The sequence below is a fragment of the Aulonocara stuartgranti genome, assembly GCF_965226115.1.
Source record: "Aulonocara stuartgranti genome assembly, chromosome: 23".
NCBI lineage: Eukaryota > Metazoa > Chordata > Actinopteri > Cichliformes > Cichlidae > Aulonocara > Aulonocara stuartgranti.
Window position 1 is genome coordinate 50866093 of NC_138958.1, and position 14714 is coordinate 50880806.

General features: G+C 42.4%; 1 protein-coding gene across 2 annotated transcripts in view; it reads right to left on the reverse strand.

Annotated features, from left to right (window-relative positions):
• The window catches only part of LOC309701486 (histone deacetylase 4-like), an 85072-nt gene that overhangs the window by 64744 nt on the left and 5614 nt on the right, over positions 1 to 14714 (reverse strand). Inside the window, exon 1 of one of the 2 annotated variants that reach the window (XM_082525722.1) lies at positions 11133 to 11229. The exons of the other annotated variant lie outside the window; for it this stretch is intronic. Within the exon in view, the coding sequence (XP_082381848.1) occupies positions 11133 to 11214 (82 nt within the window). The 5' untranslated portion in view covers positions 11215 to 11229. Of the gene's footprint in view, positions 1 to 11132; positions 11230 to 14714 lie in introns of those variants that run through there. 2 annotated transcript variants of the gene reach the window in all.

Consider the following 14714-nt stretch of genomic DNA (forward strand, 5'->3'; position numbering starts at 1 on the left):
CCCCTGGGTTTGTCCTGGGATGGGACTCTCATGTTCAGCCAAGTTGGTGGCGCATGGGAGGACAGCGCTGACAAACCGTCTGGCTGGCAGCAGCCTCATCTGTGTTCACCGGGTTCAGCGAGAGAGAGAGAGGGTGCGGCATTTGTGGGAACACGCTGCTGAAGTGCATTTTGCAATCTGCCACAATTTTGTAATTGGGTTTCGGAGGGGCAGAAAACAACATGTCAGCACAAGTGGACGGCCAGGCAAACGTGACAATGAGGCTCGAAATTACCCTCGATGAGGCTCATGCACCTAGCACAATGACCGCCCGCACAAAAGAGCCAGCGGTCGTGTCACGCATGCACTCGCCCCGTGCTCCATTTTTAGCCGCACGGCAACAAAGCGCTCAATCACGGCGAGGAGAATCTACACGGGAGACCAAAAATAATGATCGTTTGTTCGCCGTGCTTGCACGTGCACATCTCTTCTGTGTGTGTGCTTCTAAAAATAGACTCGGGGATAAGCCGGGCCCTCTTCATTGCAGTGAAAGCTTTTAACCCTTTCACCTCTGGATTTGAGCAGAGACTGCGTGCATTTGGAGAAAGAGGCTGGACAGAGGTCAGTGAAAGCAGAAGGGGGAAATAGAGTTAGAAGAAAAAATGCATTTAATGCATGAAACACCTTTAAACTTTGGTCAGCTGCTGCAAGTGGCTTTCACTTTACTTGAAACTCCTGATATGAGCTTCCTCTATTTCAGTGCATCTCAGCAGCCAAATACAGCTTTACTGTAGCAGCTCTGATGGACCAGTGAGGAAACACTGTCATACTTATGTGAGCTTCACTTTCCTCAGTTTCTCTTGTAATAGGATGAAGGAGAAAAAAAAGGTTTCTTTTTCACTTTTTCCATTTACTAGTTGGGACAAGCCACCGATCTTCCAGTCCCAACCCCATTCCTTAAATCTCTATGCTGCCGCTTCCCCAATAATAGTATCTGGTAGGTGTAATAAAAAGCAAATCTATAATATAGACGTATAGCCATCCAGAGATCTGTGTGCATGCCTGTACTGTGGTGGTTGTCAAGGCAAGGGTAAATGCTTCTCAGAGCAGCAACCTGTCAAAATAAAGGGAGGGGGGGGGGCTTTAATTTTTAAGTAAAAACGAAAGGTAATAAATCACCTTTCTGGCCCTGCCATGTGCGATAAGGCAAACTACAAGACTGTCAGCAGCAGTGCGACAGTGCGGGAGCCTGAGTTTTTTATTAAAGCCTGCCTTAATAAACTTGCAAAATTAGTTTTTGGTCACGACAACAATTACCTAGAAAGTATGAGGCTACGTGTCTGGGGATGTATTTTTTTCAGCACTTTAGATAGGACCGAGAGGAGAAGCAGTGACAACACAAGTCGCAATGCTGAGGATGCAAGTGTGTGATGGACCCCTGGGAAGGTGATGTCAGTGAAAACTGCATGGATACACACTTGTACTGTACAGCAAGTTACAGTGGTTTGGGTCTCTTGAGTCAGATTTACCACAAGCAGCATGAGGGGGGAAAACCCTGCACCACGGGTAAATGCATGTGCGTGTCTGTCTATGCTTGACGTCAGCAGAGGTCCCACGGCATACCTGCGAAAATTCCCCACAGGCCTGATAGTAAAGGTGATAGTAAACACACGACGAGGGTCTGGAGCAGAACTCTTAAACTAAGACAAAGTGGTGCAATGTAAACCTTGTGAAGACCATGTTTAGGTGGAAACTAGCGAGCTAGCTTCCTGCTAACTTCTAACTCTGTTTAATTTAATAAATCCTGTTTTCATGGATGTTAAACTTAATTGTTACACCTGGTAAAGCAGCAACGCTGATCGTTTTATTGCAGATGAAAGAATTTAGGCAGTTTTTAACTCTCGGTGATGCTGCAGTGTTCGTTTGACTTTGGGACCTGAAGCAGACGGAGTTTAGGACAGTGTTGCCCACTCCTCAGTAAGGAAAATCGCTATTGGCTGTCCTGCAAGTCGCCAAATGACGTCATCGCCTAATTTGCATAATTGGTAATGCTAATGTAATTGTAACCTACGCTGTCGGAGAGAGAAATAACATCGTGGAAGAGACAGTAAAAAACTTCCTAAATGCAGTTAGAATTTATTTAGAACTACAAATTTAATTTCTTTTAGTGATTATTGCTTTTGGCTTTTTTGGTTTGTTTTGTTTTTTTGTTCCAACCCTGCTCCTTTACCCGGGCTTGGTGTGATGCATCAGCCACACAGGGGTAAATTAGTCCATTTTTTACTTTATTAGTTTGCTTTGCAGTTTTCTTCATTAATCATTTGGTTAAACCTAACACTGGTATTATGAGGCGCGCACATAGTAACATTGTGTGTTTCTCTTTCTTTGAGTTACCTGGGTTTGGGCGGTGGCTGTTTCCTGTCTGGGCAAAAGGCGTGGCCGAGGACTTTGGGAACAAAATGCCTGCTCAGCAGAACTAACCATGGGCTTACCAGGAGCAGGGGTGTTTTAGGTTTAGTTAGGTTATTCTGTGCTTAGTTAATATTAGTGTGTGTTTTTATTTTCCCCCTATTGTGTGTAAATGGTTTGGCCAAATCATTATAAAAGCTACTCTCATGTGTCTTTGTAATTAGGTCAGTTTGTGAGTTGTGTCTCACTTTGTTTTGTTTAAGTTTCTGGAAATTACTTTTCGTAGAGTTATATTTAGTTGACCTCTTTTATGGGCCTGCTAAGAATGGTTTTGAATGTTGTTAGTTTTGGACTTTGAGGGTTAAAATAAAGAAAAACCTTTTTGAAGACACTTTTTCGCCTGTGTCCTCTTTGCTTTGGCTGCTTGGTCCCTCACACTTTGACCGGCAAAAGTGACCCAAAATAGGCACTCTGGTGGAGTTGCTTTGTGTGTGTGTTTATAAATAGTTTTAAACCTTGTGATCCACAAAACAGCGTACGAGTAAAAGAAGAACTGACTGCGTTACAGTCAGTGCGGGAGCAGCGGCTTCGCTCATGCGCGATTCATTTGCAGTTTGGACGCACAGCCGTGAACATCTGCTGCCCTGATAGCAGCGGGGGGAGGACTATCCTCCACCCGTGAGCGCTTTGGCACGGGTGCGGTGCCCACGGCAGCACCGCTGCTTGTTGAGAGTAAGAGCGATACGCTCTTACTCTCTCTTACTCTCCGCGAGGCTCCTGACTACGGTAGCCGTAATGCTCCGACAATGCACCTAGCAGTGCGCATTCATAGCTTACCAAAGTCGTACTAAAACATTTGACATATTTCTGCACGCCGTGTGCTACGTAAAATCGGTTCGAGGTCAGTAAGCACAACCATAATTCATAGATAAGGCACACTGTCGATGTTTCAGAAACTTAAAGGATTTTAAGTGTGCCCTATAGTGTGTAAAAAATGTTATACAGAAGAAAAGAAGATATTGCGATATATACTGTTACCGCTCATGCTTCAAATTATACCGTGATATGGATTTTAGGCCATCTCGCACAGCCCTAGTTTCTAGCTACACAAGGCAATTTAATTTGAAGTCCCTGTGTTTGAATAACCATGTTTATCCATTATATTTGCCCTCATTAACCTGCTGCCTTTCACTTATTACAGCACAACAAGGATGACTCACTTCTATATGGATTCGATACCCACTGCACTGCACAGCAAACATCTTCAGCCATCCCACATAACCCCCCCCCCCCAAAAAAACCCCCCAAAGATAAAAGAGAGTGTGGCTCCTGGGAAGCAAAATGCAAAGCGCTCTTGAGCAATAGTTCTCAGCCACTTAACACTGGCCTATGAATCATTCAAGCATAGCCACCTAACCCACGGGATGAACCAGTTTTTATACGTTTGGCATCCACAAGTCTGCTTGTGTCCCTGTGACATAACTTTTGGCATTGGACAGTGAGCGCAAGGGTCCGCACAGACCTGCCTAATTTTTTGTGCTCGCGCAGACTCATTGCAGAGAATTCACATTACAGCAACTACAGTGGATGCAAAAGTATTCGGCCCCCTTGAACTTTCCCACATTTTGTCACATTACAGCCACAAACATGAATCAATGTTATTGGAATTCCAGGTGAAAGACCAACACAAAGTGGTGCACACGTGAGAAGTGGAACGAAAATCATACATGATTCCAAACATTTTTTACAAATAAACAACTTCAAAGAAGTGTAACGGGGACAACTATTTGACTGCCGGTTCTCCAGTTGTCCTCGTCTGAGTACAATCCAGACTTAACACAGTTTGACAGGCATAAAATAGTATTTTGCAAACACAAGGTGATTTCCAAAGAGTTGGCACCCAAAGAGTTGCCATATCTCAGCACAATTTGCAGAGTGTCCTCAAACAATCTGAGGAAATTGGACAAATGGAAGACGTACAACTACCTAGAGAAGTCATGTCGTTAAGAAATAGGAAAAAGTCTAGCAAACACCTGGTTCAGGACCTAAGAGATATATCTGAACCTTCAGCTGATCCATCTACTGTTCACTGAAGCTTCATCAGAAATGGCCTCAGTGGAAGGGTGGCTGTCAACAAGCCATTCTTTAGAGAGGAAAACACAGAAAAGAATGAAGTGTGTCAGATTACAGAAGAACTGGACTGACAACAAGTGGCAACAGGTCTGATGGAGTGATGAACCCAAATTTGGTCTCTGGTTCATGTCAATGTAAATATGTATCTCAAGTCATCACAATGGATGCTCTGGCAGGGTTTGGCGCCACATTTCAGTCAGTGTTGGGGATCCTGACGAAATTGATTTAATCATGAACACAGAAAAGTACCATCAATGATTCCACTGCCAAATCAGTAAAACTAAACCTGGATAGAAATAGACACGGTTAGAGCTGGACGATATATCGAGTTTTTAAAACATATCGATATTTTTTTATACGAGATATAAGATGTGACAATATCCTTTATATCGATATAGTCTATGTTACGTTATAATTATAGTTGTGGAGCCGCAAGTTTGCCTCTCTTTCGTCCACTTTTGTCTCTACGCAACGTTACTCCGCCTCGCCTTCACTGAAGACAACTCCCCCCTCCTCCCCCATCGCTTCACGTGCAGGCAGCGACAAGACGGACACGGCAAATCTCCGTTAACGAGTTACTGCGCATCGCCCCATGCGTGGGGCTGGACGGCGTCAACGTGTTAACGAGCTAAACATGCTAACGAGCTAACAGCGCTAACCCTAAAATCCTTTCATTCTCTCAAAAGTTGACAGCGCGCCTTAATGTATGAATTCTGGTTGTGCTTGATGGCCGCGAACCGATTTTATGTGGTACGCGGCGAGGAGCCTCGCGGAGTGATACGTACTGTGCATCAACGTAATATTACCATACTGTGTGTGTATAAGGACCATAAATGGCACCTGTAAGAGACGTGGTTATGAAGTGGATTTCAAACTCCAGGCTGTCAGTCACGCAGTAAAACTTGGAAACAGAGCAGCTGTAAAATCTGTCTGTCTTTGTTATTACGCTCAGCGTCTTTTAGTTTACATTTTGACTGCACAATTGTGAGCTCTTTGTTTAGCACAAAAACAACATTGTTTTATTTTATTTATGGAGCATGATTATTTAATGAATGCTCATAATTTAATTTTGAGTAATTTTTCATGTACATCTGTGCTGTATGTTAATAAAAGTGCTTGTGTGACATCTGGGACACAGCTTTAACTAAGAACTCTCTTTTTGTTCTTACTTTATGGCTTAAAAAAAATATCGAGATATATATCTTATCCTGGAGAACTATTCTTGAAGACGACCTAAAGAAATTACAAGAAAGCTAGCTTTGGGTTCAGGCAGTGCGGAAGAATAAAGGTGGCTAAAACGAATATTGACTTTCAAGCTCATTAGAACTGCAAACTCTGTTGCCTTATACACTGTATTTTCATCTGTGTTAGGAAATGTTTCAATAAATCATTGTACCTAAAGAGTTTTTGAGACTTTTGTCTAGAAAAAAACTAACATTTTAGCTAACGTCCTTAAGCTTTGCTACAATACAAACTCAACACTGTAACCATGTTAAAAAGTCCCAGTATTTCACTTGTCAGAGACCCTTCATTTCTTAACAGGGCTTTTATTATGAAATGTTTTCATGCATCTAAAATAGCTGTCTTTTACCCGTTTGTGCTGACCACCTCCTCGGCCACATTCACAGGACTTCTGTTAAAATTTGGCTCTGTGTTTATACTTGTAGAGTTTGAAAAACATTTAATGGAAACCAAACTAACCACCTATTTAACTTAACCTCGGCAATGCTCCACAAAACCTAATACGTCAGCCACGGAACAATATTTAATCAGAATTGGTCAAAATTTTAAACTGTCACTATCTGAAATAATGAAATCAAAGAAATCTTTAATTCGTCATTTTTAAACATGAGAGCAAGTAGTATGCTGATGAGCTGTCCACAGAAAATATTACAACATCCTGTTTCCTGTGATTACTAATAATATAAATTTCTTGTCATCCAAAATCTTAGTAATTCAGTAAACACGGAAGCTCAGCAGAAACATGGCTGACATATAGAGAGCTGGGCCTGAGCACTTGCTTCCATCTCAGCTCTTGGCTTCAGTAGAATTCACATGATTTGATGTGGTTATGCTACTCAGATATTAAAATGTTTTAAATTATACATGTATTAATCTTCTAAGTTCAAAAGTTCAAAGGAACAAGAGAGATGAAAGAAAATTAGATTATGAAGTTGTTTCTTCTTCCTAACCCTTGTTCCTTGTCTGGAAGGCAGAAGTCAGTACTGCATGTAAAAATGGTTTTATAAATCTAATATGAAGTCTGTAAGCTAAAACTAATGCAATGTAATACAGCCTAGCAATAAATCCTACTTTTGTGGAGGTTATAGTGTTCCCCTTTTCTCAAAAATGTTTTAGAGATGCTGAATCAACTTTATGATCATGACAAATGATGTCGTTTGTGGTGGTATGGAAATAAACTTTATTATGTAGAGAAACTATTGCATCTCTGTTGCCCAGTTGGCAAAACCTTACATCTTTCTCCATTTCTGATATAGTACTACACCACTAAAAACAGTCTCTTGAAAACATGTGGCCATACAAGTCACCATATACTGTAGATCTTGATTTAAGATACTGGTTCATGGTTCCATATGTTGAAAATGTGTTTTTATTGGAGTCTGGTGCTTTTTATCCATCCATCCATCAATCTTCTACCGCTTAGCTGTCCCGCTAAAGCCGTCTCAGAAGAGAAGCTCAGACCTTCCTCTCCACAGGCAGCTGAGAGCTATAATCTCTCCAGAGTGTCCTGGATCTGCCTTAGGGCGTCTTCCTGGGTGGACATGTTTAAAATACCTCTCCTAGGATGCCTCCAGAAGGCATTCGACTCAAATACCTCAACCACCATTTTAATTTCTCTAGCACCCCTGAAACTAGAGAGCCACCCAGCTTTACAACCCATTAAGAATATTTTTCACAGTATTAACACTGGATATCATTACTGAGATAAAAGAAACCTTCGCCAAACAAAGCCTCATCATCAATATCTTGGTCTTTTGAAACTGCCTGTGACGTGGAAGGGGTGTATCTGACTTCACTGGCTAATGCTCATTAGTAAAAGATAAAACCCAACCATCGCTACCTGTTATGATGGGCTGCTATTAGCTATTTATAAATATTTCGGTATCAAATAATTTTCATTTACTGGCCGATGTATGACAATTAAAAAACAAAGGGGAGACAGCACAAACATGCTTCATTCACTTTAGGAGTGTTGATGTCGCATAGTTTGTCCACCAGGGGGCACACTGCAACCTCTGTGTTGGTAACAAATATGTTTGGAAAAAACAAACAATCAGCAGCCGATATATCTGACAGTTAAAATCACCAAGTATCGGTGTCAAAATTCCTGCACCCATCATGAGTTACAATTAACAAACCTCCTTTCTGACGCTGCAAATGACCAAAATTTATAAATGAACGTCGTCTTTATTCCAATATAACTTCAAGCTAGCGGCTAAAGTCATAGAGTCATCGGGAAAGTGTTTGTGGGGATTACAGAAGCAAGAGAGCCGAGGGCTGTTTTCCCATAGAGCTCTACACAACCAAAGGAATCACCCCCTGCTGGCTATTAAAGAGAATGCAGACCTGCATTCTCTTTAATAGCCAGCAGGGGGTGATTCCTCTGGTTGTGTAGAAAGCACTTTTCTAAAACGATTGAGCGATTAGCAAACTAAACTAAATATTCTGTAGTTGGGTTCAAAACCTTTTTTTCTCTTTCATAATATCACAATTTTCTTTTTAATAAGAAAGTTTCACTGTTAAGTTAGCTCACATATCTTACAAGCTTAGAACCAGGCAAATGTTAATGTTAATACTGTTTTACCTGTTCGGCTGATAATCCATCCACTAAATCAAAATAAAGGCATTTTTCTGTTTATGAGTGACACAAATCACATTTTATTACTGGCAAAAGCTGTAAAGTAGCAAAAAAACCCTCCATCGTATCTCTCTCCTAACCTACTGTGCGCTCAGAGATGCAGCACAGAGGCCAGCGCAGGTCTGGTGCTTTAGCGGATTAACTGGGTGCAACTCTGAATTGCTGCTAGGAATTCTCTGCTACTGCTCTCTTCATGCCTGGATGCCATAAACCGTCTCGTGTTGCTGTGTAGGGCTGCCACAAACAATTATTTTGATAGTCGACTAGTCACCGATTATTTTTGCGATTAGTTGACTAATCAGATCATCATCCATTGGACGTAAAAGTACAGCTTATTGCACCAGCAGCATCTGCTCTTATATAACTATCATTAGCTTACAGCTTTAAGTTGTTAAGGTCTGTGCTAACTAAAAATAAAGACAAGATGATAGTTATTAAAATTTTAATGATATTTGCAGATTGTTTCGGTGAAGTTTAATAAACTCCTTGCTATCTAAAATATAACAGGACACCAGAGTAAATTCTCGAGCATCTCACACTTCTGATAATCAGCTGTCTGCTTGACGTTTATTCAGCTGTGTAAAAACTATAACTTTAATCTCAGCCAAACCGATTCACTCAGGAACAAATAAAATACTAAAAAAAAAAAAAGCCAAACAATAACATTTTAAGTTATCTAAGTGACTTATATATGTTTAACCTGAGTAGCGAAAGACGGCGGTGGGTTTGAAAACGATTTGCCGGGAGTCCGGTGTTCTCACGGCTCTAGTGAGCCTTGCCCCCGGCTAGCTATCTAGCTAGTGGGTAACAGACGTCTCCGAAAACCTCGGAGCACTTTTGAAAATATGTGGTGTCTTGATAAACTGAGCAGATATTTGAGGTTTACACAGCTACATTCTCGCCTGAAAATATGTTAAACGTTTATTTTGTGACCCAGAAAGAATAATAAGAGTAATATTAAAACTAACTAGCTGCCGCCATTGTTGGAAACTGAGCTGGGCTGCGCTATGAATTCTGGGATAGGTTGGGCCACGAAGTATACACCCGACCCATCCTTCAAATCTGGGGAAATGAAGGGCGCATTTGTTGGAGTCTTTGGATTTGGACAGTCTTCGTCGTGTCGCTGTAACGTAATCGGCCTACAAATGCGGGCACAGGAGGATGCGGTCCCTGAATTTGGACACAGCTACAATACCGGACACAGCTTCTTCTTCTTCTTCTGGGTTTAACGGCAGCTGGCATCCTTGTACATGCAGTGCTGCCATCTTCTGTTTCAGTCTGTTATTACACTCTTAAATCCTACTACTTATTCCTGTGTCTTTTGGGATCTTACAAAGCTTCAAACGATGAGTCGACTATTAAATCAGTCGTCGACGATTTTGATAGTCGACGTAATCGTGACTAGACGACTAATCGTGCCAGCGCTATTGCTGTGACATCCCTGAGGCTTACAGAAAGATGCTTTACTACAATCAAAATCTGCAAAAAGATCCAATGATGGAACCACATCTATTGACCTGAAGCCTTTCTATCAAAAACATGATGTGATAACGATGTCAGGAGGAGGAACAGGTTTACCCCAAGATGATGAAGATTTGGTGCACAGTTGCATTAATTCTAGAGTTTATCACAAGTGGAACCAGAAACCCAGAGAGTCGGTGTTCTAGCATGATCTACAGTAACTTGCAGACCACTTCCTGGAAGGTTCATAATTAACAGCAGTAGCTCCATTAAAGCTACAGACACTTTTACAGAGTGGAGCAGAGCTCAAACCAGGAGTCCATCTAACCACCCATCCATTTTCTTAAGTGCTCATCCAATTCAGGGAGCCTATCCCAGTTATTATAGGGCCAAAGGTCAGGTACACTCTGGACAAGTCGCCGGTCTATTGCACAGCCAAACCTGATGTTTATAAGCATCGTATAAACAGTGATCGGTGAAAACATGAAAAAAAAAATATTCTGGGGGAACACAAGAGCGTTTAACTTAGAAACGGTTTTAAAAGTGTACTTTTAACCTACCGGTAGTAAGCAATATTTGTATATACCAAAAAGCAAAGGACAGGAATGACTGTACCAAATTACTGCTATTCCCTGACCATAAATCCTTTTTTAATGCAACCGCAGCACGACTAGCTTGTCTAAGACATAAATCAGCGGATGTGTGAGACCTCGAGAGAATTATCTAATCTTGGGTACCAGCCCATGCAATGCAATGTCCTGACCCTCCTCATTAGTGTTTATTTTAAAATTATGTTATTTTCCTCGCCGATTTGTGGCGTTTCCAAGCTGCGTAAACCTAACGGGCGCTTGTAACCTAGATACCGCTGAGCCTTCGAGGAAAAGAGCACTGTGTCAAGTTCACCGGTTCAGAGCCATAAAAGGCGCTCACGCCCACACAGACCCTGCAAAATAAAGCAGTAAAAAATCTAATCTGAACACACTTTATGTCCCACTGTCAACGTGCTTTTGATAGCGTTCGCAGAACGTGTTAATTATTAATTTCCCCCCCCCATGCAACAATGTAAAGTTCAAACCTCTCATTCACAAAATAACACCTGCCACTTACTAAGTAACCATTCAGTGGCCTGAGTGCATGCTTGTGTGAGAGTGTGTGACAGTGTGTGTGTGATTCATTTGCAGGCCAAGCGGTAAACAATACAGGCTTTCCTGGAAAGCCGGCGCGATTCTGACTAAGATGAAAACAAATCATTGCCAACGAGCGGCATCACCTTCCCTCTTCAGCAGCACTGCAACACCAGAGGAGGCCAGCTGCTCTTTTTTTAACATCCTCCTTTTCCACTCACAACGCATCCAGCCCGCATATCAGTTCCACAATAAAGCGTCTCTCTCGCTCTCTGCACGCTCCCAACCAACCGGCTTCCACCTCTAAAAGCAGAAATCAAAGACTGTTGGTAACATCAAGCGGATTTAAAGTCTGGTTTTAATATTTCAAATACTTTTAATAAAGGATGGATTTTTCCACTCCGAGGTAGTCCTCCTATGTTTATATGCAAATGGTTTATGGATCGCAGGAAAACACGCGTCTTCTTCTTTGTTTGTTTTTCACCTTTATTGGACAGTAACAGTGGAGAGAGACAGGAACCACCCAAACCTTTTCATCCATTTCTCTGTTACTTAATAATTAATACGTTTTGCCCTTTCTTTTTCGGACTTGTGTAGTTTATTGGGCCCTGCTTCCTTTTATTTTTATAGGCGGAAGCCCAGAAACTGATAAGGGTGCTCGCCGAACGACCACAACCATGAAGGCTCCCTCAGTCATCACGGAGAAGAGCTCAACACCTGCCGAGGACCTGAGCTGATGTTTCTGAATCTGCGTGGGCGCTGCAGGACTCTATACTCTGAGCTCTTATCAATCCCGTGCGTGACATTTAGAGAGACAACCGCCCTGTTTAACACCACACACCGAGCACGTTAGCTCACCGCTAAGCACGAGTGTAAAACAAATGTCGCAGGCTAATGTGTTAAAGCTCCTGGCACACACAGCAATCACTCCTGTGCAAACACTCCAGCCTGTTTGCTGACCCCCTTTTTTTGTTGTTGTTGTTGTTCTTGGAAATCAAACCTGAGAATCTGTTTTATATTTCATTTTTCTGGGAAGAGATTTGTGATAAATGATATTTAATCTAACCTAATCCTGCCAATCTAGCTGCTTTAAGAAAATGAGTAAGTCCTGGAAGGGGAAAAATAAATAACAGTGCTTGCTAGTAAGCTCATTTACAGATTAGAAAAAATGGCAAACACACACACACACACACACACAGCTTGATTGGAAATAAGTGCAGAGCAGAAGAAAGTTGGCAGCTTTGGATCACACTGCACAACAAAGCCGTGGATCTGAAAGTCTCGTTGTTCACCTCGAGAACACAGGCGCTGTTGTTTTAATTGTGACTCTAAATGAAAGTAATTGGCCTTAACGGTGATAGCGGCAGACAGTCTTAAAGAAGCCTCTCCTGCATCTGCAGTTATTAGCAGAGAGATCTCCGGAGAGATTCCTCCCTCTGTAAATACTGCTGTCACACACATTTTCATGAGGGAAAAAAAAGAAACAGAAGGCTGACAAGTGCCGCAAGGTCAGCGTCGCATTCCTTTAAAATGTCTCCTGGCTTGCCTCTCTCCATCTCTCTCTCCGTCTCCCTCTTTGCGAAGCTGTCATTCAAACGAGACAAGCAACACCTCAAATTTGACGCCCACACTTGGCAGCGCTCTCGAGGGCCGGGATCGCCTCCTCTTGAAGGCTTTCCCGCCAGCAAACAAGACAGCGGGAAACAGCCGCTCAACAGGTATGAGTCGTAATCTCCGGGCCTCGCACAAAGAATCGCAGCTATTTCTGTGTCGGCGAGAGGTGAGCTAACAGGGGGCATCCCTCTGCACGCTTCCAGCGGAGGGGGGGTGAAGCACGCTGAGGATGCGAGAGGGAGCGGAGGGAAATTAAAAAGGGTTCATTTCATATTGTGACAGGAGCTGGTTAGTTTATCTTCTTCTATCAGCCCAGAACAGAGTGAAGCTTCCTGCCCTGGCTCCTGCTCACAGCTGGGCATTGATTCAATATCACTGTTTGCTTCGTTCTAACAGTCGCACTGACATCAAATAATGAGTGGTGTGTTATTTCAGAGGTTTTTGGAGGAAAAACAATAAATAAATAAATCAAGAGCAGCTATTGATCGTAAAAACCCCGTGAGCCTGCGTTACCTTTTCAGTTCCTTTACCGAAGCTGATTTTTCTCGTGGAGTTCAGCTACTCTCTGCTAAGCAGATGCGGTCTAATGAAAGATATTTTGGGAAGTGAATCTACACTCAAGAGCAAAAGGTGAGGATCGGTGTCTCGCAAGTCTCCAAAGTGCAATGTTAAATCAGCCCTTTAAGGCATCTGTAAACGTAACGAAATGAGCCGCTGCGTTTAACTTTATTAACGTCCATTCACAGCCTTAACTTAAAGCTACCATAACTCGATTTGAAATGCTTACTTACCACTTTTAAAGCGTTGAAAGACCTTTCCCCGAATTATATCAACCACTCATTAACCCCTCAGGCGCCTAGGCGCTCACTTATGTTGTGCAAAAGCCTTGAGCCACCTCTGGTTTCTTTGTGTTTCGCTAGCAAAATGAGAAATAGGTGCAGTGACTTGTTGAAACACGCAAATATGCATGAAAATGCAGTTTCTAAGAGAAAAAGAGAGTTGGCTCTACTCTCAGGAGGAGTAAGGAGCTCTCAGCTTTCTTGCCTATATTTTGTCTATATTTGTGTTTTTCATGGATTCAACCAAAAATGGTGTGTTTTTGTTACAGGCTGCTAGTAACTGAACATGTTCAGGTGTGAGTCACTCTCACTGCTCAGTCATCCTCAAACAGAAACTGAAACTTATTTAAAAAACAAATAAAAACATACTTCTAGGCTCACAGGCCTACGTGCAATTAATGTAGTTACTGAATATTATTTGACACTTGTTATCTTCCGTTTGACACTTCCACTGTCATCATTTAACGTGTCACCTTGCATAAATTAGCAGTTATTAATGTCAAAATCGTTGCTCGGGATTAGCAGTTTATTAGCTTTGTCAGCTCAGCGGATGACAATGAGTTAATGTGTGTGTGTGTGTGTGTGTGTGTGTGTGTGTGTGTGTGTCTGTGTGTGTCTGTGTGTCTGTGTGTGTGTGTGTGTCTGTGTGTGTGTGTGTGCCATGCTTACATATATTGTGGGGACCAAAAACTTGGGAAGTTACTATACTGATGGGGACCAAATGCTCATCCCGAGTCTGAAGGCATTTTTGAGACTCACTACAATCAGGTTCTGGTCAGGTTTAGGGCCAGGCATTCATTTTTGATTGTTAGGGTCGGGGTAAGCGGCTCTAGGGAAAGCATTATGTCAATTAATGTCCCCACTAAGATAGTAAAATACGACTGTGTGTGTGCGTGCGTGCGCGCAAATATTGCACAGCTCTAATCCAAGTTTATAAAGGAAACACTTAGGGAAAAGGAAAGTGTGTGACCTCTCTGGCTGATCTATAGTCATCTTAAACAGCGTGCACATGTAAGGCCAAATATCCACTCTACCCTCTGTGATGTGCATCACATGTGGCGATGCTGCAGGACTGAGGACGCCGGCTGAGACTACGGCTCGCTCCGATCCCTCGGGGCCCAGCGGTTGCCCCAGCTGTGGTATTTATACTGCACACACTCCCAGGTGTATAAAGTAAACACAGCCGACGCTGTCAGGTACCGCGTCGGCCAGTGGCAGGAAGCTAACCTTTCTCATCCACCAGCTGGTCGCTAAATAATGTATCAGCTCGCGGAA